The sequence below is a fragment of the Ranitomeya imitator genome, chromosome 4, assembly GCF_032444005.1.
Source record: "Ranitomeya imitator isolate aRanImi1 chromosome 4, aRanImi1.pri, whole genome shotgun sequence".
NCBI classification, from domain to species: Eukaryota; Metazoa; Chordata; class Amphibia; order Anura; family Dendrobatidae; genus Ranitomeya; species Ranitomeya imitator.
The window spans coordinates 413,386,319-413,411,384 of record NC_091285.1 but is presented as its reverse complement, the minus strand read 5'-3'; the positions used below and the strand labels follow the sequence as shown (position 1 = coordinate 413,411,384).

The 25,066-nt window shown below is 42.4% G+C and overlaps 1 protein-coding gene across 1 annotated transcript in view; it reads left to right on the top strand.

Moving 5' to 3' along the window:
* Positions 1–25,066, top strand: part of KCP (kielin cysteine rich BMP regulator) — a 176,799-nt gene that overhangs the window by 15,392 nt on the left and 136,341 nt on the right. The window contains exons 2-5 of the mRNA XM_069765428.1: positions 10,684–11,240; positions 14,328–14,400; positions 18,671–18,888; positions 21,790–21,973. Coding sequence (XP_069621529.1) covers positions 10,684–11,240; positions 14,328–14,400; positions 18,671–18,888; positions 21,790–21,973 — 1,032 coding nt within the window. The remainder of the gene's footprint in view (positions 1–10,683; positions 11,241–14,327; positions 14,401–18,670; positions 18,889–21,789; positions 21,974–25,066) is intronic.

Genomic DNA, 25,066 nt, shown 5'->3' with positions numbered 1-25,066 from the left:
GCCACTCACAAAGATGGCCACACGCTGGACCTCATCTTCACCCGCCTCTGCTCCCTTACTAATCTCACTAACACACCCCTCCCCCTGTCTGACCACAACCTACTGACATTCTCGTCCCTCTCCTCTCCTAGTGTGCAACCCCCACTCCACAAACTCACTCACCCTCGCAGAAATCTCAAACATCTGAACTTACAATCACTCTCTGAGTCCCTTCTCCCTCTCACAGACATAGCTTCCCTTCATGACACAGATGCTGCTGCCACTTTTTATAACACCACAATAACAACAACACTCGATTCGGCCGCCCCACTCATGCATAGTAAAACTCGTACAATTAACAGGCAGCCCTGGCTGACCAGCCTGACCAAAGAATTGAGACGGGCTTCCAGGATTGCAGAGCGGAGATGGAAGCGATCCCACTCTGCCGACCACTTCACTGCATACAAGCAGTCCCTCGCCAGCTTCAAGTCTGCGCTCACTGCCGCAAAACAAACTTACTTCTCATCCCTCATATCCTCCCTGTCTCACAACCCTAAACAGCTTTTCAACACTTTCAATTCTCTACTCCGTCCCCCCGCACCTCCTCCCTCCCCCCTCATTTCTGCTGATGACTTTGCCTCTTTCTTTAAACAGAAGATCGATACGATCAGAGAAAGCTTTGGCCCACAGCGCCCACTGCCCCTCTTAGCTGCTCAACCCTGCTCCTCCAAAACCAGCTTCTCCACCATGACAGAAGATCAGCTCTCCACCCTCCTGTCAAGATCACACCTCACCACCTGCACGCTTGACCCGCTCCCATCCCACCTCATCCCTAACCTTTCCACGGTCTTCATCCCAACCCTAACGCACCTCTTCAACCTCTCACTCGCAACAGGTGTCTTTCCCTCATCCTTCAAGCATGCCAAGATCACACCCATCCTCAAAAAGCCCTCCCTCGACCCATCCTCTGTGTCTAGCTATCGCCCAACATCTCTTCTCCCTTATGCCTCCAAATTGCTGGAGCAACACGTTCATCTTGAACTGTCCTCCCACTTCTCCTCCTGCTCCCTCTTTGATCGGTTACAATCAGGCTTCCGTTCCCATCACTCAACTGAAACTGCCCTAACTAAAGTCACCAATGACCTACTAACTGCCAGGAGCAAGCGACACTACTCTGTCCTCCTTCTCCTGGACTTGTCTTCTGCCTTTGACACTGTTGACCACTCCCTTTTGCTACAAATCCTCTCATCCCTTGGCATCACAGACTTGGCCCTTTCCTGGATCTCGTCATATCTGACAGACCGAACATTCAGTGTCTCCCTCCCCCACACCACCTCCTCACTTCGCCCCTTGTCAGTCGGTGTTCCTCAAGGCTCTGTTCTAGGACCCCTACTCTTCTCCATATACACTTTCGGCCTGGGACAGCTCATAGAATCCCACGGTATGCAGTACCATCTCTACGCCGACGACACGCAGATCTACCTCTCCGGACCTGACCTCTCCTCCTTGCTTACCAAAATCCCGCACTGTCTGTCTGCCATTTCAGCCTTCTTTTCTGCTCGCTTTCTACAACTGAACATGGACAAAACAGAATTCATCATCTTTCCCCCATCTCACTCTACCCCTCCACCACATCTATCCATCAATGTCAATGGCTGCTCACTATCCCCAGTCCCACACGCCTGGTGCCTCGGGGTGATCCTCGACTCTGCCCTCTCTTTCAAGCCACATATCCAAGCCCTTGCCTCCTCCTGTCGTCTCAAACTCAAAAATATTTCCCGGATCCGTGCTTTCCTTGACCGCAACATTGCAAAAACGCTAGTGCATGCCCTTATCATCTCCCGCCTCGACTACTGCAACCTCCTACTCTCTGGACTCCCCTCTAGCACTCTGGCACCACTCCAATCCATCCTACACTCTGCTGCCCGACTAATCCACCTGTCCCCCCGCTATTCCCCAGCCTCTCCCCTGTGTCAAGCCCTTCACTGGCTTCCTATCGCCCAGAGACTCCAGTTCAAAACCCTCACACTGACATACAAAGCCATCCACAACCTGTCTCCTCCATACATCTGTGACATGGTCTCCCGGTACCTACCTACACGCAACCTCCGATCCTCCCAAGACCTCCTTCTCTACTCCCCTCTCATCTCTTCTTCCCATAACCGTATCCAAGACTTCTCCTGTGCTTCCCCCATACTCTGGAACTCTCTACCCCAACACATCAGACTTGCGCCTACCATAGAAACCTTCAAAAAGAACCTGAAGACTCATCTCTTCCGACAAGCCTACAGCCTGCAGTGATCCTCAACCTACTGAACAGCCGCACAGCCAGCTCTTCCCTCTCCTAGTGTATCCTCACCCACCCCCTGCAGACTGTGAGCCCTCGCGGGCAGGGTCCTCCCTCCTTATATACCCGTGTGCCTTGTTATCTGCTCATGTTTAATGTAATTGTCTATATTTGCCCCGTATTCACATGTAAAGCGCCATGGAATAAATGGCGCTATAAAAATGTATAATAATAATAATAATATATACAGGGGAGATGACACACAGGTATATACTATATACAGGAGGAGATGACACACAGGTATATACAGGAAGAGATGACACACAGGTATATACTATATACAGGGGAGATGACACACACATATATACTATATACAGGGGAGATGACACACAGGTATATACTATGTACAGGAAGAGATGACATATAGGTATATACTGTATACAGGAGGAGATGACACACACACATATATACTATATACAGGGGAGATGACAAAAATGTATACACTGAGGGGAAAATGAGGTGTGAGGTGAAAATGAAAAGGTGTGGGTGCAAAATGAGAGGAGTGAGGGAAAATAGTGGAATGATCGGAAAATGACAGTTGTGAGGTCGAAATGACAAGTGTTAGGGGGGAATGAGAGGAGTGAGGGAGAAAATGAGAGGTGTAAGGGAGAAAATGAGAGATGTGAGGTTGAAAATGAGAGGCGTGATGGGAAAATAAGAGAAGTGAGGTGCTATAACTAATCACAGATATTTACTATGCCCAGGCAACGCCGGGCTCTTCAGCTAGTTGTAAATAAAAGGAGACATCACCAGTGTGAGACATGAATCTAACACAGAACAGGAGAACTAAGGCTTCTTTCACACTTCCGTCAGCAGGCGGCCGTCAGAATGCGTCGCTGCGACGTATCGACAGATGTCTTAAAAATAGTGGAAAACAGATGTAACGCATCCAATTTTTTGATGGATGCTTTGAATTAGGTGCTGCCTGAATTTGAATGTAGAAAATTCTGGAGAGAGAGAGAGAGAGACACTAGAAAATCCTTCCGAGCATGCTCAGAATAGAAAAACGGGATGCGTCACTGGATTCCTGTTTTTGACGGTCAGGGACGGATCCTGCATCCATAGGCTTCCATTATAGCCGACGACGGGCAGCGCAGCACCCGTCGCTGAGCGATTTTCCGACGTGCAGAAAAAACATTCCTATGAATGTCTTCTCCACCCAACAGACAGCAATTTTCCGACGGATCCAGTGCACGACGGATGAAACGGATGGCCATCCCTCAATCTGTCGCTAATACAAGTCTATGGGAAAAAACAGGATCCTGCAGAAAAATTTGCAGGATCCTGTTTTTTAAAAAATCGGCAGCTAAAAGACGGAAGTGTGAAAGAGGCCTAAACTATGTCTCCTCACAAACACATTAGCAGCTGCAGCTCTCACAGCTCTGCTGTATTGTAACAATATTACAACCCTGTCTACCTGTGAGATGGAAGCTGAAGCTGAGAGGAACCTGCAGATGTGTCAGGTATAATCACAGTGATATCAGGAGAACCGAGGGCGGACATTACATATCACACTGGTAACTCCCCTTCATGTAAAATAAGTTCTTAAGGAAAATTACAGATCAGTGTCCGATCCACAGCCCTCAACAGCTCATCTAGTTATAAGAAAAACATGGATTTCTCTGGAATAAGATATCGGATTACAGATATCAAGGTGTCATTTTAATCAGCTTCCTATGACCTACATGCCCATAAAACAGCTTAGGATGGATAGTCCTACTGATAGATTTCATTTAAGTTTTACATTGTGTAGAATTGTGCATTAGTAAGCCAAATATCAACATAGATTGAGAAAACTTTTATTATTCATTATTACGCACTAACATATACAGTGTCATGTAAAAGTTTGGGAACCCCTGCTCAAAAGTACTGTTATTATGAACCGTTAAAGAAGTTGAAGATGAAATGATTTCTAAAAGGGCTAACGTTAAAGATGACACCTTTACTTTGTATTTTAGACCAAAAAAAGTATTGTCATTTTTTACATTTTAAAAGTTACAAAAAGGAAAATGGTCTGATGCCAAACATTGGCCACCCTGCATGGTTAGTATCTAGTAGCACCCCTTTTGCAAATATCACAGCTTGTAAAAACTTTTTGTAGCCAGCTAAGTGTCTTTCAGTTCTTGTTTGAGGGATTTTCATCCATTCTTTTTTGGAAAATTCTTCCAGTTCTGTGAGATTCCTGGGTCGTCTTGCATGCACTGCTATTTTGAGGTCTAGCCACAGATTTTCAATGATGTTCAGATCAGGAGACTGTGAAGGCCATGGTAAAACCTTCAGCTTGCGCCTTTTGAGGTAGTCTATTGTAGATTTTGACGTCTGTTTAGTATCATTATCCATTTGTAGAAACCATCCTCTTTTCAACTTTAGTTTTTTTTACAGATGATGTTATGTTCTCATCAAGAATTTGTTAAAATTGTATTGAATCCATTCTTCCCCCTACCTGTGAAATGTTCCCTGTGCCATTGGCTGTAACACAACCCCAAAGCTTGATTGATCCGCCACCATGCTTAATGGTGGGCAATATTATCTTTTCCTGAAATTCTGTGCCCTTTATTCCCCACACATACCTTTAATCATTGCATTGTGGCCAAAGAGTTCTATTTTAGTCTTATCGGTCCACAAGACTTGTTTCCAAAATGCATCACGCTTGTTTAGATGTTCTGTTGCATATTTCTGACACTGAATTTTATGGTGAGGATGCAGAAGAGGTTTTCTTCTGATGACTCTTCCATGAAGGCCATACTTGTGCTGCTGTTTTTTGGCACAAGGTTAGAGGAGGCTGGGTTTTTATAAAGCTGGGAAACTTGTATCACCTGGTCTTTCCTAACAATGATAGTGAACAAGCCATAACCCTTACAGACTAATGAAGGTCTGAAGCCTTGGTCAAAGCTATATGAGCACACACATTTACAAGGGTGCCTAAACTTTAGCATCAGCCCATTTTCCTTTTTGTAACTTTTAAATTTTTTTAAATGCCAGTGTAATTCTAAAAGGGTGTGTGATTGTTAAATGTGGTGTCTTTATTAGATAGCACTTTGTAGCAACCTAAGTGGAGTGCATCTCTGAAGGCCTGCAGATAGCCAGTGAAAATAAAGCCTGCTTATTGAATTCAATGCCATAGGTAACTATAAACTGTATTTTGCAGGAATTCATTTTTTAATACTTGTCCAGCCCCATAATGAATGCAGCACAGGGGCACTTGATCATGATTATCTTCATTCATTGTTAATGAGACTTCCAGCAATAATCCAAATTCTGTGCCTTTTTCTTATTTGTGCCTTTTATATTAAAATGACTCATGATCCTTTCAAATGTTTCATGTAAATCTACAACTGTGCAAAAAAAAAATAGAATAGCTTTTGTACTCCTTTAGGGCACGTAAATACAAGTTTACGGAAAATTTAGAGACTTTTTTTTGCAGAAAACAGTTGGATAATGAAAACCGTGCCTAAACTATAATAATAAATAACTGCTGAAAAAACAAACTATTACTCAAAAAATAGGCAAAAAACATAAGATTAATCAGGAAGTGTAGGAAATAAGGATTCTTGTAGGGTGTTATGTAATCAACAATCATATGATACTTTTAAGTCGGAATAGGATGTTATATCAATTCTCTGTCATACTGTAGGTTTAGCCTAAAAAATCCAGTATTATAATATTAATGGAAAATTAAATCATTCACTATTCCTTCCAGGAGTTATTATACATGTACAGTGGGTACGGAAAGTATTCAAACCCCTTTATATTTTTCACTCTTTGTTTCATTGCAGCCATTTGGTAAATTCAAAAAAGTTCATTTTTTCTCCTAGGGCTGCGACTAGGAATTTTGGGGCCCCCATACTGGCAAAATTTTCGGGGCCCACCTGAGACTCCACCCAGGCTCCACCCCAGCTCCGCCTCTACCCCTTGAACTATCCACAGCCCCACCGCTCTCTTGGAAAAACTCCACTTCTCACCAATCACACATTAACAGTTCCCATCACCAAATCACACATATAGCCAGCAGCTTTTTGTTTTGGCCTAAGCCATCACCACGACAAGGTAGACTCTTTTTACCACCGCACCATGTCCAGATCACATATTACCACCACATGGAGACCAATAATACCACATACAAGGAACAAATACCACCACGCCATGACCATACTACATATTACCACCACATAGTGACCAAATAATGGCACATACAAGGAAGAAATACCGCCACACCATGGCTAAACAACATATTACCACCACATAGTGACTGAATACTACAATACTGATCATTATTAAAAAAAACACAATACTAATATCACCATAAGTGCCATTATAAACAGGAGATCTGTACTTAGTATGCAGGGTCTGTGTACAGGTAATAGAGTGATTACCGGTGACATTATACACAGGAGCTCTGTATACAGTATTAGTGTACAAGTAATACAGTGATCAACAGTGACATTATACACACGTGCGCTGTATATATTGTACAGGTTATACTGTGATCAATGACATTATACACAGGAACTCTGTATATAGTGTCAGTGTAAAGATAATACAGTGATCACTGGTGACATTGCGCACAGGACCGCTATATATAGTAATCACTGTTTAGTGTCAGTGTACAGGTAACATACTGACTCACCAGTGGCATCTCCAGGTGAAGTCCTTCAGCTTTGCTTTACATCTTCATCCAGTACAGACCGCAATCACTTCTTCCAGCCAGGGCTCATCTCTGGAGGAAATAATAGTTAGAAAGAGCACCGCTTGCAAAACACATTACTTAATTTTTTCCCAACGTCTATATTACACCAGATGAAGAAAAAAAGGCGACATAGTGTTGCTCTGCACAGTAACAGGGCCGCCTCCCACATTTAAAACAGTATCCAGCAGTCCAGGCGCGCACTCGCTGGTGAATGACAATAACGTCAATAGAGTTTAACTGAACCTGCATCTTGGATGCAGGTTCAGTTACTGCATTGGCAGAATCCTGCCGCTAGGGCCCGAAGACCAGAAAAGACAGGGCCGCCATCAGGGCATTACTGCCCTGACTGGCATATGGGGCCCGATGACCAGAGGGGGCCCGCATCGGGCCCCATATGCCAGTCAGGGCAGTAATGCCCTGATGGCGGCCCTGTCCTGAAGTCACTCCTTTATTATTTTATCATCCAGGATGTCTCTGTACTTGGCCGCATTCATGTTTACTTCAATGGCAACCAGTCGTCCTGTCCCTGCAGTTGAAAAACACCCCCATAGCATGATACTGCCACCACTATGTTTCACTATTGGGATTGCATTGGGCAGGTGATGAGCAATGCCTGGTTTTCTACACGCATACCGCTTAGAATTATCACCAAAAAGTCTATTTTCATCTGATCAGACCAGAGAAACTTATTTCTCACAGTCTGGGAGTCCTTCATGTGTTTTTTTAGCAATCTCTATGTAGACTTTCATATGTCTTGCACTGAGGAGAGTCTTCCGTCAGGTCACTCTGCCATAAAGGCCCGACTGGTGGAGGGCTTCAGTGATTCAGTTGACTTTGTGGAACTTTCTCTCATCTCCCTACTGCATCTCTGGAGCTCAGCCACAGTAATCGTGGGGTTCTTCTTTACATCTCTCACCAAGGCTCTTCTCCCGTGATTGCTCAGTTTGACTGGACGGCAAAGTCTAGGAAGACTTCTGGTGGTCCCAAACTTCTTCCATTTAAGGATTATGGAGGCCACTGTGCTCTTAGGAACCTTGAGTACTGCAGAAATTCTTCTGCAACCATGGCCAGATCGTTGCCTTGCTACAATTCTGTCTCTGAGCTCCTTGGCCGGTTCTTTTGACCTCATGATTCTCATTTGGTCTGACATGCACTGTGAGCTGTGAGGTCTTATATACAAGTGTGTGCCTTTTCAAATCAAGTCCTATCAGTATAGAATGTAAGTCCGCAAGGACAGGGTCCTCTCCCCTCTGTACCAGTCTGTCACTGTAAACCTGTTTACTGTAAACGATATCTATAACCCTGTATGTAACCCCTTTCTCATATACAGCACCATGGAATTAATGGTGCTATATAAATAAATAATAATAATAAATAATAATAATAATATAATTAAACACAGCTGGACTTCAATGAAGGAGTAGAACCAGCTCAAGAACAATCACAAGGAAATGGACAGCATGTGACTTAAATATGAGTGTCTGATCAAAGGGTCTGAATACATATGACCTTGTGATATTTTAGTTTTTCTTTTTTAATAAATTTGCAAAAATTTCTATACAGGAAAGATATATATTTTGGTACCGTGTTGGCCAGTCGAAAGAATAATATTTGAAATTGAGAGTCCTCAGTGGTTGATACCATTTAACTGAAAAAATGATAACGAATTGCAAGCTTTCGAGACTACTCATGCCTCTTCATCAGGCATAGACTAATTCAACATCTGAAGAATCACATATTTATACACAACACAGCACAGAACTGTCATGATGGGAGAGTGATAAACAGTTGTGTCCATAAATATTGGAACAGTTTGTAGATAAGGAGTCAATGTTTTGTTGTCCTCTGATTGGGGTCTGGTTTTATGTTATGATGCCCCCATAAGGTCTGAAGTGCAAATTCCTTAATTGATGTAAAAAGTCATAAATCCATGCGACACATTCATTCCTGCACTAAGTGTGTCAAAGGTTGTCATAAGTTTATAGTTCTAGATTCTCCTGTCTCTCTGAGATTTGAAGTTACCTTTCAATACAAGTAATTTCAGGTCCATGGTGCTATGATCCGGCATACAAAAACGTTTGGCCACAGGTAGATCCATTCTTTTTTCTCTTATTGTGTGGCAGTGAGAATTTATCCTTGTTCTTAGTTTTTGCCCTGTCTCCCCAACATACAGACCCCCAGCTGGACATTTGGTACATATAATGAGGTACACCACATTAAATGTGACACAGCTGAAAGTACCTGGGACCTTGTAGTCCTGATGTGAATTTCTACATTTCTGTTCTTTTTTCAGTCAAGATGGGGTGCAGAGTGTACATTACTGAGGAAAAAAAGAACTTGCTTGAATTTAGCAAATGGTTGCAATGAAACAAAGAGTGAAAAATGTAAAGGGGTCTGAATACTTTCTGTGCCCACTGTACATGTATAATAACTCCTGGAAGGAATAGTGAATGATTTTATTTTTCCATTAATATTATAATACTGGATTTTTAAGTCTAGATCTACAGTATGACAGAGAATTGATATAACATCCTATTCCGACTTAAAAGTATCATATGATTGTTGATTACATAGCACCCTACAATAATCCTTATTTCCTACACATCCTGATTGATCACTTTTTTGCCTATTTTTTGAGTAAGGCCGGAGTCACACACAATGTATAAAAATATGGTCCGTTTATGATGGCGATTTTTCTACAAAAATTATCCGTGTGTCATCCGTATGGCATCCGTAAGGCATCCGTACGAATCTCGCCAGCTTGCAAAATGGATATAGAATGTATCCATGGCCTCAAATGTTCGTAAAAACACATATATACAGTCTATATATATATATATATATATATATATATATATATATACATATATATATATGTATATATGTCATTGAGACACATATATATACACATATATTTATATTTCACATAGCGCATTTGCCAGCTTTTGCTATCTCCTTCCCAAACCCAACAGGATATGAGACATGGTTTACATACAGTGAACCATTTCATATGCCTTATTTTTTAACATATTCCTCACTACTAATGTTAGAAGTGTCTGTGTGCAGAATTTGGGGGCTCTAGCTGTTAAAATGAAGGGTTAAATCACGGAAAAAACTGGCGTGGGCTCCTGCGCAATTTTCTCCGCCAGAGTGGTAAAGCCAGTGACTGAGGGCAGATATTAATAGACACTGCGGGGCTGGGATTCACAGGCAGGATGTCCGCACAGGCGCAGTCAGCTGGACTGCATATGAGGACAGACGGGCAGCGCTCACTGCGCTTGCCCAAGGCAGGAGAAAAGAGCGCAGGCGCCGGCTCATTTCAAAACAGCGGTAAGGAGGCGGTGCCTGGCACCAAGAAGATTTGAGTGACGGCTGTGTGGCGTCTGCAGCAGGGGGGAGAGGCCTGCCTCCTTGACTGAAGAAAAGGTATTTAGGACAAATTACAAAACTGATTATTTCGGCAGTTACAGTACCCAGAACTAAAAGAGCCACCTTGTCAGAATGCAGCATTACTGCTGCACATGGTGGCTCTTTTAGTTAAAACGCCTGGGGAAGGGGGGGGGAGGGGATGGGGGGTGACGGGTTCCCTTTAATTCCTATATATCCAATTTGTGTATTCATTGGTGTAACTTTGGTAATCATTCTGATTATTTTTTTATATTTATTTCAGTTATTGATCTGCTGGAGGCTCTGAATATTACTCGCTCTATTAAGGGTGTTACCAAATCCAAAGGACAAGACCCTGGTTCTCCAGCCTGGAAATTTCGTCCACGTGTACCCCATTTAACGCTGCCTTGGGACTACTCTGTTTATCTTTTATCCAGCACACAGGGATCCATTGGCTTACATTTTGTAGCTAAACAAGCTAAAAACAATCAAGGAACATTGCTGGCATTTTTGTCTCCAGCAGCGATGAAAAGAGATGGTCATCCTCTTTTACGCCTTGTATCTGACACTCAGGCAGACCACTTGAGATTGGAATATCGTACGCCACAGACCATGGAACCAGCTTCCCTTTTACTTCCAGGTGGAACACCATTTTCTGGTTCCAAATGGGCACGACTTGCACTGAATATTGACATCCACAAAATTACCCTTTTTCTGGATTGTGAAGAACCAGTAGTGTTTGGTAAGGAAGCAGAAGAAGAATTACTTAGTCTTATTCTCCCTCTGGATCTTCAGATAAGCTTTGCAAGCACCCCAGGAAATAAGGAGAGTAAATTTTTGGTAAGTACAACGTCTGCTTTCTTCCCTTCCACTGCACTAGACCTCCCATCCCGCAGATATATCCATGGGTAAGCTGCTCTCCTAATATATTTATTTAGGTTATACTTTCTTTGGTGCTTTGTGTCAGTGCTTCTGCTGTGCAGCTCTTAGTGAGACCCTTATTTGGTACTCCTCCTTTTTGGGTTTGGGACACTTGTGCAATTAATACCATTTGAGGTACCAGTTCACTTTACATTTATGCTAGCTGCAGTGGTGTATCTGATGTGCACCTTATATATGTTAATATAATCTAGGTAGAGTAGCACTCCCTTGGTTCTGCCCACATATTGGGATGTGGTTTGGTCTTCACACCTGAGCCTTTCTAACTGATTGATCTATTGTATATTTATACTGCCTTGCTAATTTTTCTCATGTCTAATTACTGAAAATAAAATGTTTTTGGTTTTAAAATATTCTCCTGGACTATAACTCCAATGCTTTCTATAGGATACTTGTTGAATTATTGCCTGGCACTTGTGGGGACAGTGCCCTCTATATCACTCAAATTTATGAGGACATCTGCTTCCTTTTGGGAATTTGTCAATAGTAAAAGAGAATTTTGATTAAACCGGAACTGTACTTTTAGCAAATTTTGCATAAATCAATAGTACAGGTGATTATAAGAAACTTTGTTATGTTTCTTATCAGAGAAATCAGCTTACTTCCCCACTTATCAGACACGTCTTCCCTTCCCCCTACCTCCTCAACTTGTGGACCACTGTAAAAAGTAGCTCAAGTCCATGTTGCTTAGAGAAGACAGATTACAGGTGTCACAGCCCATTATTCTTTAGGCAGAGGGGAGTTGGGTGGAGAAGAGAAGAGCAGGGAGAGGAAAAAGGCAGAGGGAGGAAGGCAGAAAAACATAGTGCAGAGCCCTATAAAAACTGTTTTACATCACATGAGTGATTGATTCCGATAAAGACAACTCAATCAAAGAGCAGGCATTTCTCTTTATATGCTGTGCTGCCTATGGAAAAGATCATGGCAGCTTGTCTCTTCTCCTCAGAAAACAGTGATTTGCAAATTACAGAGAGAGCCTGCAGATGGGTAAAAGTGGTAAAAATGCACGCTATACGTCAAATAATGGACAGAAATGACATTATTCCTCATGTACCCACACACAGGACACCTTCTTCCGAAACGTTACTTGAAAGCACAGTTACCCTTTAATAACAGTACAATCACACTACTTTTAATCCAATGTAGAATTCACTAATATTTTGGTTGCATCTAGTGTCAGATGTAAATTAAGAAGGATTAGGCATCAGTCACTGGAAGACATTTTTATAGTGGAGTGTTCCCTGGATCCACGTGTGGTGGTGCTTGCATGTTTGCTGTTTATGGCTTCTTTAAAGGGGAGTTATTGTTTTATTTCTGAACGGGAAGGTGCCACCAGTTTTCTTGTATTTTGTTTTTTTGTGAAATTAAGCTTAAAATAGTAATTAAAATGTATTAATGCAATGTTTGCACTGTTTGCAAACATTTCTATATGAAAAATATTATATATTTTTCTACAAACATACATATTTATCACTAGGGGGAGCATTTTCCATTTTAGACCTCAAGCGGCTATAGTAACATTTAGCAGCTTTACTCTTTGCTGGAAAATTGGGGCAGTAACTGCTGACATCACCAATTCTCTCCCCTTTTGGGTGGTCTAATATCCCTGGGGCAGAATGAAGAGCAGCATCACAGGGCAGCACCATTTTGTGTGTGACTGCCCTGTGACCTGCTGTCACCAGCAGTTACTGCATCAGAGGCACAGCTTGTTTACAGAGGAGCAGAACACAGTGGGCTCAGCAGCAATTTTTGTGAATAACATTCTTGCCACCCCCCTTCCCCCACCTTAATCCCTGTCCTGTCAGCTGCCCTGCTCTCTCTCTCTCCAGGTGTCTCCTCCCTCTCTGCAGGCTGTGAGTGCAGCTTACCAGAGATCACAGGGACTGTGTGTGAGGGGGAGGCGGAGACACAGCAGGAGAAGCACACAGGGCAGTGTGTGAGGAGCAGAGAATGTCTGCCCACTGTGCCCAGGACATGCCTGCTTGGAGTACAGAGGAGCAGTGAGGGCTTCTTCTGTCCTGTGATAGAGAGCACAGGGCTATAATAAAATGGTAGCTAGTCACACCTACAGCAGTGAGTTGTGCAGCCCACAGAGGTATGCCCAGCTCACTGCTAATGCTGCTGCAATGTTACAGATAGGGTCAGCGTTGGTCTATTATCTCCTATGTCCATGGGGTGCCGTAATCTGACACTGATAGTGCCCTGCTACTGCTGCAAAACCAAGATGCTGCAAAACCACATGCATTTCAAACTTGCTTATAGCAGCATGTTATGCTACATTACAGTGATTTATTAATGACCTACAAATGCGGTACCTTACCTTTAAGGAGGCACTGATCTCCAGACAGCTCAACTTCCTGGTTGCTTGGAGGCAGGAGCTCCTGGTTGAGTGACAGCTAAAGCCAGCAGTAATGTTGTGCCAGTGGCCGTCTGCACTAGTGCTGCTGCATGTGGAAGCCTTGCCTTTGCTGTAGACGTGGCTAGGATTAGCGCTAACAGTTCAGTCCAGTAATCCCGGCCAGCCTCAGTGCTGTGCTTACAAGCTCCGCATAGGCACGTTCAGTCATTGCTTTGAGGCAACAGCAAAGGTCCCTAAAATAGAGATACTAAATCAGATAATAGGAGGCCGATAAGATTTTTCTACTACCCTCAACTCAACATCATAGTTGTCATAGGTATACTATATGGATCATCTTATAACCATCTAGATCAGTATCACCACATACTGTATACACATATATAACATTTTCCTATGGTATGAGCTGGACTCGGCCATAGAACATGCAGGAGATATTGTCATGGATACTTATGACTGGTGCAGCCATTTTGTTTTTTGAGACTTTTTTCCCCAAGCTTCAAGGACTGATAACCCAGAAATAAAATATGACATTAATTTTTTTTTTTAGCTAAAATAGACACAGTCATCCTTTAAGAATGAAAAAAAGCAAATAACATGTATATGTTGACACTGATATAATGTTTATCTAGGGTTATTGGCAGACAGCTGAAATTTCTCCAACCGGATTCACTAGAAGACCTTGGCATTGTGAGAACCGATCAGGTAAGTGACAACGTTTTTAGACAGAACTGTTTTGTAAAAAACAAACAAACACTCAGAAACAATGTTTTCTGTTGATAGATCTAATGTTATCGCAGTTAGTTATTTCTCTATTCAGTGCTCTGTACCATTAAAACCATTACCATGATAACAACCGTAGTAATAATTATTTATATAATAAATATCTTTGATTATAATCAAAGTGTAACAATCCGAATCTGCATGTGCTGTATTGTGATAGAAGGAACACTTGTCACACACATACAGCTTTGTTACAGCCTACTGGCACACACATAATCTAGGTCACAATCTGAATGTATTCATGAAGAGCAATATTCCACTAGAAATAAGCACAAAAGATAAACCACATTGTATTGGGCATCCTACTAGTCTCATTTTTACACCTAGATATGGTATGTAAAAAGAAAAAAAATAGATTATGAACTTCAGTGCGGTCAGCATTATATGTAAATGCACGTATCTTAAGCATAAACTGTCCATCCAAAATATAATTACTGCTTTCTCTAATTTTCATCAAGTTTTGTGAAACTTGATGAAAACTGTGTTCAAATGGTGGATCATGATCATATTCATGCACAAGGGTAACTCCGAAATATCTCTTTGGATGACCTACTGTATGTTATTATTGCCAAAACCCTGCCTTCACGCACTAGCTGAGGCCTTTCTAGTTTCGCCTCATTACTCTAATTAAAAAAGCTTTAGAAACCCCTTCATCTTTGCCAACAAGACCAGCTCTTCTGCCCTGCCTACTTCCCACATCAATCAGAATTCCTCCTCATACCCCCATTCCTGCACCTTTCATTGACCATCTCTATTCATCAATCCAGGATGTTTCTGTCAAAACTCGCACAGGAACGACAATGTGGGCCTGTTGATGTCATAAGATACCATAGAACATGCATACAATGAAAAACACAATATTGACCATGTTTGGTCACTTTAGATCCTGAAACCCTGTGTACTGTGTCTCCTGTTTTCATTTGCTTGTGTATATACTGTATACGAGACATGGAAATAAAATCAAACAAATGTAGATTCCATCCCTGATCTGTTTTCCTAGATAGTGTAGGAATGACAGATGTGAATGTGCCTTTTCTACTCTAGATGGTCACATGCTGTCACTCATATTACACATTTCATGATATACAGATAAGTGTTCATTAAAAATACAATATGTATACAGTATGTAAGTGCATGTATATATTTTTATATATATATATATATATATATATATATATATATATAAACACACATTTCCGTTGCAGCAAAGCCAGGTACGCTAGGGTATCCTAGCTCTACAGGCTCTGCACCCGGCTAGCATTCCATATGGCAAGGCTAGGTGTTCACCTTAGTCAGTCAGCTGGGGGATGCTGGCCAGAGTGTGTTGGAGATAAAGAAAGACACAAACCGAAATCCCTCTTGAAGAAGAGTCTGCACAGGTGATGTGCACTAAACTCCAAGTATATCTGGTTGCTATGGACGATAGCTGTTGTGTTTGACCAGATTAGGACTAGCTCAGTCGTGTATGAGTGGCCAGGTTCCGTGGTGTTTAGTTTGCGCCTGGACAAGGCTAGAAAAATATTTAGAATTGAGAGTCCTCAGTGGATGATACCTTTAAATGGCTAACTGAAAAGATGGTATCAAATTGCAAGCTTTCGAGACTACGTACTCAGGAGACCTGAGTAGTCTTGACAGCTTGCAATTTGTTACCATCTTTTCAGTTAGCCATTAAAAGGTTTCATCCACTGAGGACTCTCAATTCTATATCTTTTTCTATCCACTGGCTAACACGGTACCAAGATATACATCTTTCCTGGACAAGGCAAGGAATTTATGTTTATGGTTTTTATTTGGTACTTTGCAACCTATGGAAAATAAATGTGACATTGTTTTGATGCAATAATCCAGTGCCTGTGTGAGCTCTACCTATTGCCTACCTGAGAGCGTGAATCCCTACAACATGTAAAGCTACTAGTAAGAATGGGCAATGTCCGCTCCTCAGTCAGAGCTGCTGTATACACACTGATTTCCTAGGCAGACAAAGCTTTACAGTGTGAACTGCTCCCCCCCCTTGCTCACAGCACTGAGCATTGTCCCGCAGGAGGTATCAGCCCTATTGGTGACTTGAGTGAGGTCACCGGGTGTGTGAGGAGCCTGTTTATTCTTCCTAATGGCATGGAACCCCCTCCAGGGCTGGAGACTTATTATAGAGGAACACAAACTTTTCCACATACAGACACAAACACTTTGCTTTGTCTAAACAGGACATGGTTCTGTGTATGGAAACATTCCCCTCTATGTTTAGTAGAAGCACAATGTTAAATATTATGGAAGGACCTGAAGTATATATAGAGACATTGTTGTATATGAACTCTATATAACTCCTATAGGAAGTTAATGGACAGTGATTGGAGCTGTGGTTGCACGTGTTCTCTAGCACACAGGGGACTGTGGGACCTGGTTTTTGTGATCATCAGTGGTGGTTTCAGTAGTCAAATGCTCAATATGATCATGCACTTATCAACTATATATGTTGTTTATGATACCACTTCTGTAATCTGCAAATGTTTCAGGATTGTACAGATTTTCTGATGTGAAATTCTTGGCATCCAAATACATTGATTTGGACAGTTTGCTGCACGCTATGACTCCACCTATATTTAGATTTCAGTACACCTCAAGATTCCTATGACTGAAGGTTCAGATATATAAACACGTGGTCAAAATTGTTGGCACCCCTCATTTAATGACAGAAAAATCCACAATGGTCACAGAAATAACTTGAATCTGACAAAAGTAATAGTAAATTAAAAAATCTATGACAATGAACAAATGAAAGTCAGACATTGCTTTTCAATCATGCTTCCACACAATTTAAAAAAATAAAACTCATGAAATAGGCCTGGACAGAAATGATGGTACCCTTAACTTAATATTTTGTTGCACAACCTTTTGAGGCAATCACTGCAATCAAATGATTCCTGTTACTGTGAGACTTCTCCACCTCTCGACAGGTATTTTGGCCCACTTCTCAAGAGCAAACTGCTCCAGTTGTCTCATGTTTGAAGGTTGCTTTTTCCAGACGGCATGTTTCAGCTCTTTCTAAAGATGCTCAAAAGGATTTAGGTCAGGGCTCATAGAAGGCCACTTCAGAACAGTCCAATGTTTCCCTCTTAGCCATTCTTGGGTGTTTTTAGCTGTGTGTTTTAGGTCATTATCCTGTTGCAAGACCCATGAATATGGGATATGGTAAAGTAAATATTCTCTTTTTCGAATCATACACATTATCCCATGTAAATCTGCCTATGATTATTCTGGCAGTTGCTTGCTTATATAGCATCAAGAAACATATATTTCTTTACAGACTTTGTGCCTGATTGATAAAAGCTTTTACACCAGAATTCGGGCATAAAATTAAAAACGCTTTGAAATGGTACAAGGTGAGGCTGCACTAAACTTTTGCAACTTTTTGCATGAGAATATTTTGGCATGTTAGTGTTTTAAGTAGTTCTCAACTGGTGTAAGATTCGTGATGAGGACACACGGAGGCTCATACCACTTTTCAGATGTTCCTGTGTCCCTTATGAATGAGAAGCATCTAAATGTAGCACATCCCTACATCAAGACTGTTGTGAAAACCACCAGTCATGATAAATTGGGTCCATTGTTATTAATGACTGTCCCAGTTGAGGCTCAAAATCTAAATTCCTTATGGAAAATGGGAGGAAACCAGAATACCCAGAGGAAACCCGCGCAAATTTGTAGAAAACGTACAGACTCCAAGCAGATGTTTTCCTTGGTCAGGTTTTAAACCCAGAACCCTAGCACTGCAAAGAAGCAATGCCAACCATTTAGCCCTTTTGCTGCCACATGACGGTATGTACTAGCTCTACTATTGTATCATCATTGTACCTACACCTACCTGTAACTAGAATCAATATCCACTGAATCAGTAACATCCTACATATCATATCCAACTGGCCAACCTACCTGTAGCTATTATCTTTTTCCAATATGTCATCTTGTAGTTGACTCTAGTTCACAGTAAATCACACTATAGTATTATCAATGTATTTTTAAAGGCTGTGTGCAGTTTTAAGCATGTAGATGTAGGGGTCATTGCCAATTCTGTTTGCATTCATACAGTGTCATACTAAAGATAAATTGCTGGTAGAATAGGTAAATGACCTTTGTGTGTTCTCACTGATACACCTTCTATATTGTACCATAATGTACCATCCTGTTTCCCCAGATTCACTCCCTCTCCCCTACTCCCTGTCTAAGGAGCGACACATGGACGATGAGGATGTACAGAGGCAGCCTCGCGCCCCAGACGTGTCTGACACACAGCATTACCAGCAGCAGCAGAGCGAAGTTCCCACAACTTTTCTTTCACAAGATGAAAGAATGCGAAGACTGGAGGAAGTTGTTCAGGGTTTGACTAATATGCTTGATATGGTGAAAGTTCAGGTTAGTTCAGTCAATTTGAAATGGTTGTTTTTCCGCAGACTAAAGATGCCCATACACCTTAGATCACAGTCAGTCAAAAAGTATTTTGGCCAAAAGCTCCCCATGTGCGTGCATTTTTGGTGCAACCACAAATTTCAACTGCCCAATCCGTTTTCTGTCAGGAAGATAAGTTGCCGCCATAACTGACTGGCAGTGGCTTATTAAGCTCTTCCAACTGAGAATATATATGCACACGTTGGTGAGTATGCATGTGCATTAAGAAAGACCTTATTGATTGGTAGCTATGTCCAGCTCTAATTTAGCATCAAGGGGTTGTCTCGTCTTTGGCAGGAGTACATTACTTCCATGCTTCTTGCTTTGTGAAGAGTGGGGGAGAGCGGGGACAGTACCTTCTTGTTTGATTGACAGTTTTGACTAGCAGCATTATTACACTGCTGCCCTGAATTATGCGCTCTTCTATGCTGCAATATAAGGCAGTTTTGCCACTGCAGCCTCAGATGAGTGCAAGGGCACAGAACCTGGCTGGAGTGAAACTTAACAGTAATCCGGTCAGCTTTTGAGCAGTGCTTACAAGCTCCATTATTTATAAATTGTAAGCACTGCTCATGTTCGGTCACCACTGCAGGCCACTAGTAAACATTGAAATTAAAAATGCCTGTGTTCTTGACAAAGGAGAGTATTTTTAATAACAAGTTGATTTTTTTACAAGCACTTTGCAGTTGGTAACCATTAATGAACATGGGAATAACCCTTTAAGTTAATTTAGGTACTATTATCATAAAATAAATGATTACTTCAGATCATATTATAACTGATTTGCTATTTACAGAGGGCAAAAGGTCACCACAAATCGGGGTATTCCTGGGGTGTACATGCCATGTGGGATTCATGTGTGTGTTTTTTGTCCAGGTGGGTATTGGATGAGAAATTCCAGGAGACACTGTCCTCATTGGGAAAACTAAGAATATTGGAAGATAGCATAATGGAGCATAGACAAGTTCCCTGCTTCTTGTCACAACCGCTGTTGATCACAATGCTAGCTGGCAGCCCCTAGAGATCAGGACTTTGTAACATAGTAACATAGTAACATAGTTAGTAAGGCCGAAAAAAGACATTTGTCCATCCAGTTCAGCCTATATTCCATTATAATAAATACCCAGATCTACGTCCTTCTACAGAACCTAATAATTGTATGATACAATATTGTTCTGCTCCAGGAAGACATCCAGGCCTCTCTTGAACCCCTCGACTGAGTTCGCCATCACCACCTCCTCAGGCAAGCAATTCCAGATTCTCACTGCCCTAACAGTAAAGAATCCTCTTCTATGTTGGTGGAAAAACCTTCTCTCCTCCAGACGCAAAGAATGCCCCCTTGTGCCCGTCACCTTCCTTGGTATAAACAGATCCTCAGCGAGATATTTGTATTGTTCCCTTATATACTTATACATGGTTATTAGATCGCCCCTCAGTCGTCTTTTTTCTAGACTAAATAATCCTAATTTCGCTAATCTATCTGGATATTGTAGTTCTCCCATCCCCTTTATTAATTTTGTTGCCCTCCTTTGTACTCTCTCTAGTTCCATTATATCCTTCCTGAGCACCGGTGCCCAAAACTGGACACAGTACTCCATGTGCGGTCTAACTAGGGATTTGTACAGAGGCAGTATAATGCTCTCATCATGTGTATCCAGACCTCTTTTAATGCACCCCATGATCCTGTTTGCCTTGGCAGCTGCTGCCTGGCACTGGCTGCTCCAGGTAAGTTTATCATTAACTAGGATCCCCAAGTCCTTCTCCCTGTCAGATTTACCCAGTGGTTTCCCGTTCAGTGTGTAATGGTGACATTGATTCCTTCTTCCCATGTGTATAACCTTACATTTATCATTGTTAAACCTCATCTGCCACCTTTCAGCCCAAGTTTCCAACTTATCCAGATCCATCTGTAGCAGAATACTATCTTCTCTTGTATTAACTGCTTTACATAGTTTTGTATCATCTGCAAATATCGATATTTTACTGTGTAAACCTTCTACCAGATCATTAATGAATATGTTGAAGAGAACAGGTCCCAATACTGACCCCTGCGGTACCCCACTGGTCACAGCGACCCAGTTAGAGACTATACCATTTATAACCACCCTCTGCTTTCTATCACTAAGCCAGTTACTAACCCATTTACACACATTTTCCCCCAGACCAAGCATTCTCATTTTGTGTACCAACCTCTTGTGCGGCACGGTTCCACACTTGGAGACATTTTTGAAGAGATATATAATAATAATAATAATTTTTATTTATATAGCGCCAACAAATTTCGCAGCACTTTACAATTAAGCGGGGACATGTACAGACAATAAATTCAGTACAAGTTAAGACAATTTAAACAGTGACATTAGGAGTGAGGTCCCTGCTCGCAAGCTTACAATCTACAAGGAAATGGGGGGACACAATATAAGATATAATGTACATGTAACTTGTAGTGTTGGTATCAACTGTGAACAACTGACTTATTTTCGCATTGAATATAATTTTACAAGTTGTCCTTTGGGGAATCCTAGTAAACTAAATTTTGCAGATATCTTTTCTTGAACTCAGGACAAATGCTCTTGTACTTTCCCTAAATCACGTCATGTCAGGGTTCCTAAAAGCCCAGAGCTGATAAGGTGTTCCCTGAGGATTTAGATAATTGTTTATTCTCAGGCTTAACACGGCTGGTGCCAGACACATGAAATCCATTACAGCTCACCGAGAAATGATCTGGTAAATCCGATTTCTATATCTCCATGGAAAAAAATACAGTTTAGAATATATTACAACTGATTATAATTCTTATTTGGATGGAGGTACTTGTAGGTAGGAGTAAAAAGAAAACTGAAATTAAGAATACTATTATGCCCACAGAATGCTGATCTCCAAGCCAGGGTAAAAGCTCTGGAAAGCTGTGAATGTCGCCCGCTCCCATGTCTGTGGGAAGGAAAAAAGTATGAGGACAGTGAGACTTGGAAGAAGGACGCATGTAACATCTGCGTGTGCGTTGGAGGTTCCGTAAAGTGCTCACTACATGAAGACAGGCATGAGTGTGTGGGTGAGTAATTGTATGGGCACGTAACACTTTGTACTGTAAATTGTATTCACATTCATAATAGGAGGAGGATAATAGGAGGATTGGAAAATTGTAATATATATTACACAGATAGATAAAAGCCAATATTATCAGACCAGTCGACAGGGGCGTAACATGAAGCTTGTGGGCTCTAATGCGAAATATCCAACAGGACCCCCAACTATCACAGGTCTTTAATAAGAGTAGCCTTTTCATATAGGCCGAAGGGACCTTATCCAGTGTCTGTGTGCAATTGCAAACACTGCAACTATTATGCCATTGCCAGTCAGTTTCCAGACCCCTGACGTTAACCTTCTGGTAATTCAGAAAAGGTTAACATAAAGAAACCTTATTATGTCTGTTTGCAGTTAGTCTGGGATGCTTAAAGGGAACCTGAATGGTACCAATGTCTACTGTAACGGAATGCATGCCAACGCATTTATTCCAATATGATGTTTTACGTGATTACTTATGTTGCAGTCTTTTAAAATTAAACTATAGTTCTGTAGCATTTCCCATGCTAATGAGGCAGGACTAGTCCAGTGCGTTGTCTGTTCCCCCTGACTAGTCCTGGATTTCATCTGTGACGCCCCAGGGTCCTGGTTGTCACAGTGGCATTGCTTTCCTCATAGAGAGAGTGATGTCACGCTTGGAAGTGAAGGATGATCTTCTTTATCAGGTAATCACAATGCACACAACATGTTCACGCTCCAGGCCAGAAGGTGGAGCTCTGATCCTACTTATGGGTGGCTCCCCTATATATAAATTCTGGTCTGGAGAGAAAGTTAGACAGTTAGTGCCGGACAGCACACTGGAGCAGTCTGAGGCAGAAGGACGTGTGAGGGGCCATGCAGCCTGAGGTGCTGCAGCTCCTGGATAGTGAGATACAGAAGGAAGAACAGCATTTAGTGAGCGTGCAGGAGAGCAAAGCACAGGAGAGTGACATTTGGGGAGGAAAGCTGCGACTGGGCTACCTCCCTGGCAGAGCCAAGACATACCGGCAGGAGAGCTGGATTACACATCACCTGTCTGCCCTAATACCCAGGAGGCACAGTGGCACATGGAACCCAGGTCATGATAGAGACCCTGTAAAAAGGCTCGAGCCACCGGTCATACGGGTTTGTGTCCCACCTTTATGGAGGACAGAGAGAACTGTGAAGACCTTGCCAGAAGCCATAGGCAGTAAGGGACTACAACACCACCGCACTGGTAAAAAGGCTTTTAACTCCTCCTGGAAAAGGGGACTCTGAATTTGCTTCCAAGCCAGCTGGACTCTGCCTGTACCTGTGATCTGGTGCCCTGGACTGTGGCTGCCTGAAGTCTTCAGTAAACCAGGTAAAGAGACTGCAAACCTGTGTCCTCCGTTCTTTACTGCACTACTCACCATCTACACCTACATACTGGGAGCCCTGGGGATCCACTTCACCAGTGGGAAGTTACACCATCTAGCTGCCATAAAATCACCCCAGCGGACCCCTTTAAGCAGCGTCGGTCCCCTCTGACCGAATACCACAAACTTTATTTCAAAATTCCTATAAATACATTCCCTTTAATATGGGCATCCAGGGCCACGGACCTGGTCGCCGCCGCCATGACATCTCCCTTTGAGTCCCTGACCCGGTACCGAGTAACCCACGGCCCTGGGGGTGGGGGGGGGGGGCACTCACATCCTCTAATCATGCCTTCCTTAGTCATGACTGATAGGCTACATACAGTAGTAAGACCACAATACTAGCCATCATGCACACCCAGGGAGAAGCAGATAGAAGATCGGAGCAGGACTAATATAATGGAAGAGACGCCAGCCAGCCTCGTCCTGTTTCTGCATAGGCCGCCAGTATTAGATTGCACCTTCATCAGTGAGTTGTATGAAGAGGCCACTCTGACAAGTACTGCGTCTCCTTCATTGTTTACCAATATAAGTAGCATTCTTCAGCTCGCTTTCTACCTTAAGTGTATGTGCACACGTTCAGGTTTTTTCGCGATAAAAACGCTATAAAAACGCATTAAAAACGCATACATATGCATCCTATCATTTAGAATGCATTCTGCAATTTTTGTGCACATGATGCGTTTTTTTCCGCAAGAAAAACGCATTGCGGTAAAAAAAAAACAGCATGTTCATTAATTTAGCGGATTTTTCGCATTTTTCCCGGTATTTAATGCATTGGAAAAAAAAAACGCAAAAAGACACGCAAAAAACGCATAAAACCGCGAAAAAAAACACATACGGATTTCTGGCAGAAATGTCAGTTTTTTGTTAGGAAATTTCTGCAAGAAATCCTGACGTGTGCACATACCCTAAAATACAGAAGCCAAAGAAAGCAAAATATTTAAAGGCTTTGTCCAAACTCAGTAATGCCCACCTCCCTCCGCTTCAGTGCTGCTTCGCCACCGCTGCTCTGGTCTTTAACCCCTTAATCCCATATGACGTACTATCCCGTCCAGGTGACCTGGGACTTAATTCCCATGGACGGGATAGTACGTCATATGCGATCGGCCGCGCTCACGGGGGGAGCGCGGCCGATCGCGGCCGGGTGTCAGCTGCCTATCGCAGCTGACATCCGGCACTATGTGCCAGGAGCGGTCACGGACCGCTCCCGGCACATTAACCCCCGGCACACCGCGATCAAAGATGATCGCGGTGTGCCGGCGGTGCACGGAAGCATCGCGCAGGGAGGGGGCTCCCTGCGGGCTTCCCTGAGACGATCGGTACACGGTGATGTGCTCACCGTGTACCGAACGTCTTCTCCCTGCAGTCCCCGGATCCAAAATGGCCGCCGGGCTGCATCCGGGTCCTGCAGGGAGCACTTCCGGGTCAGGATCAGGCTGCAGCTGCAGCTCTAATCCTGCCCGGCTGTATGTCAGATCACCGATCTGATAGAGTGCTGTGCACACTGTCAGATCGGTGATCTGTGATGTCCCCCCCTGGGACAAAGTGAAAAAGTAAAAAAAAAAATTTCCACGCTTGTAAAAAAAAAAATAAAAAAAAAATTCCTAAATAAAGCAGAAAAAAAAAAATATTATTCCCATAAATACATTTCTTTACATAAAACAAAAAACAAAAAAACAATA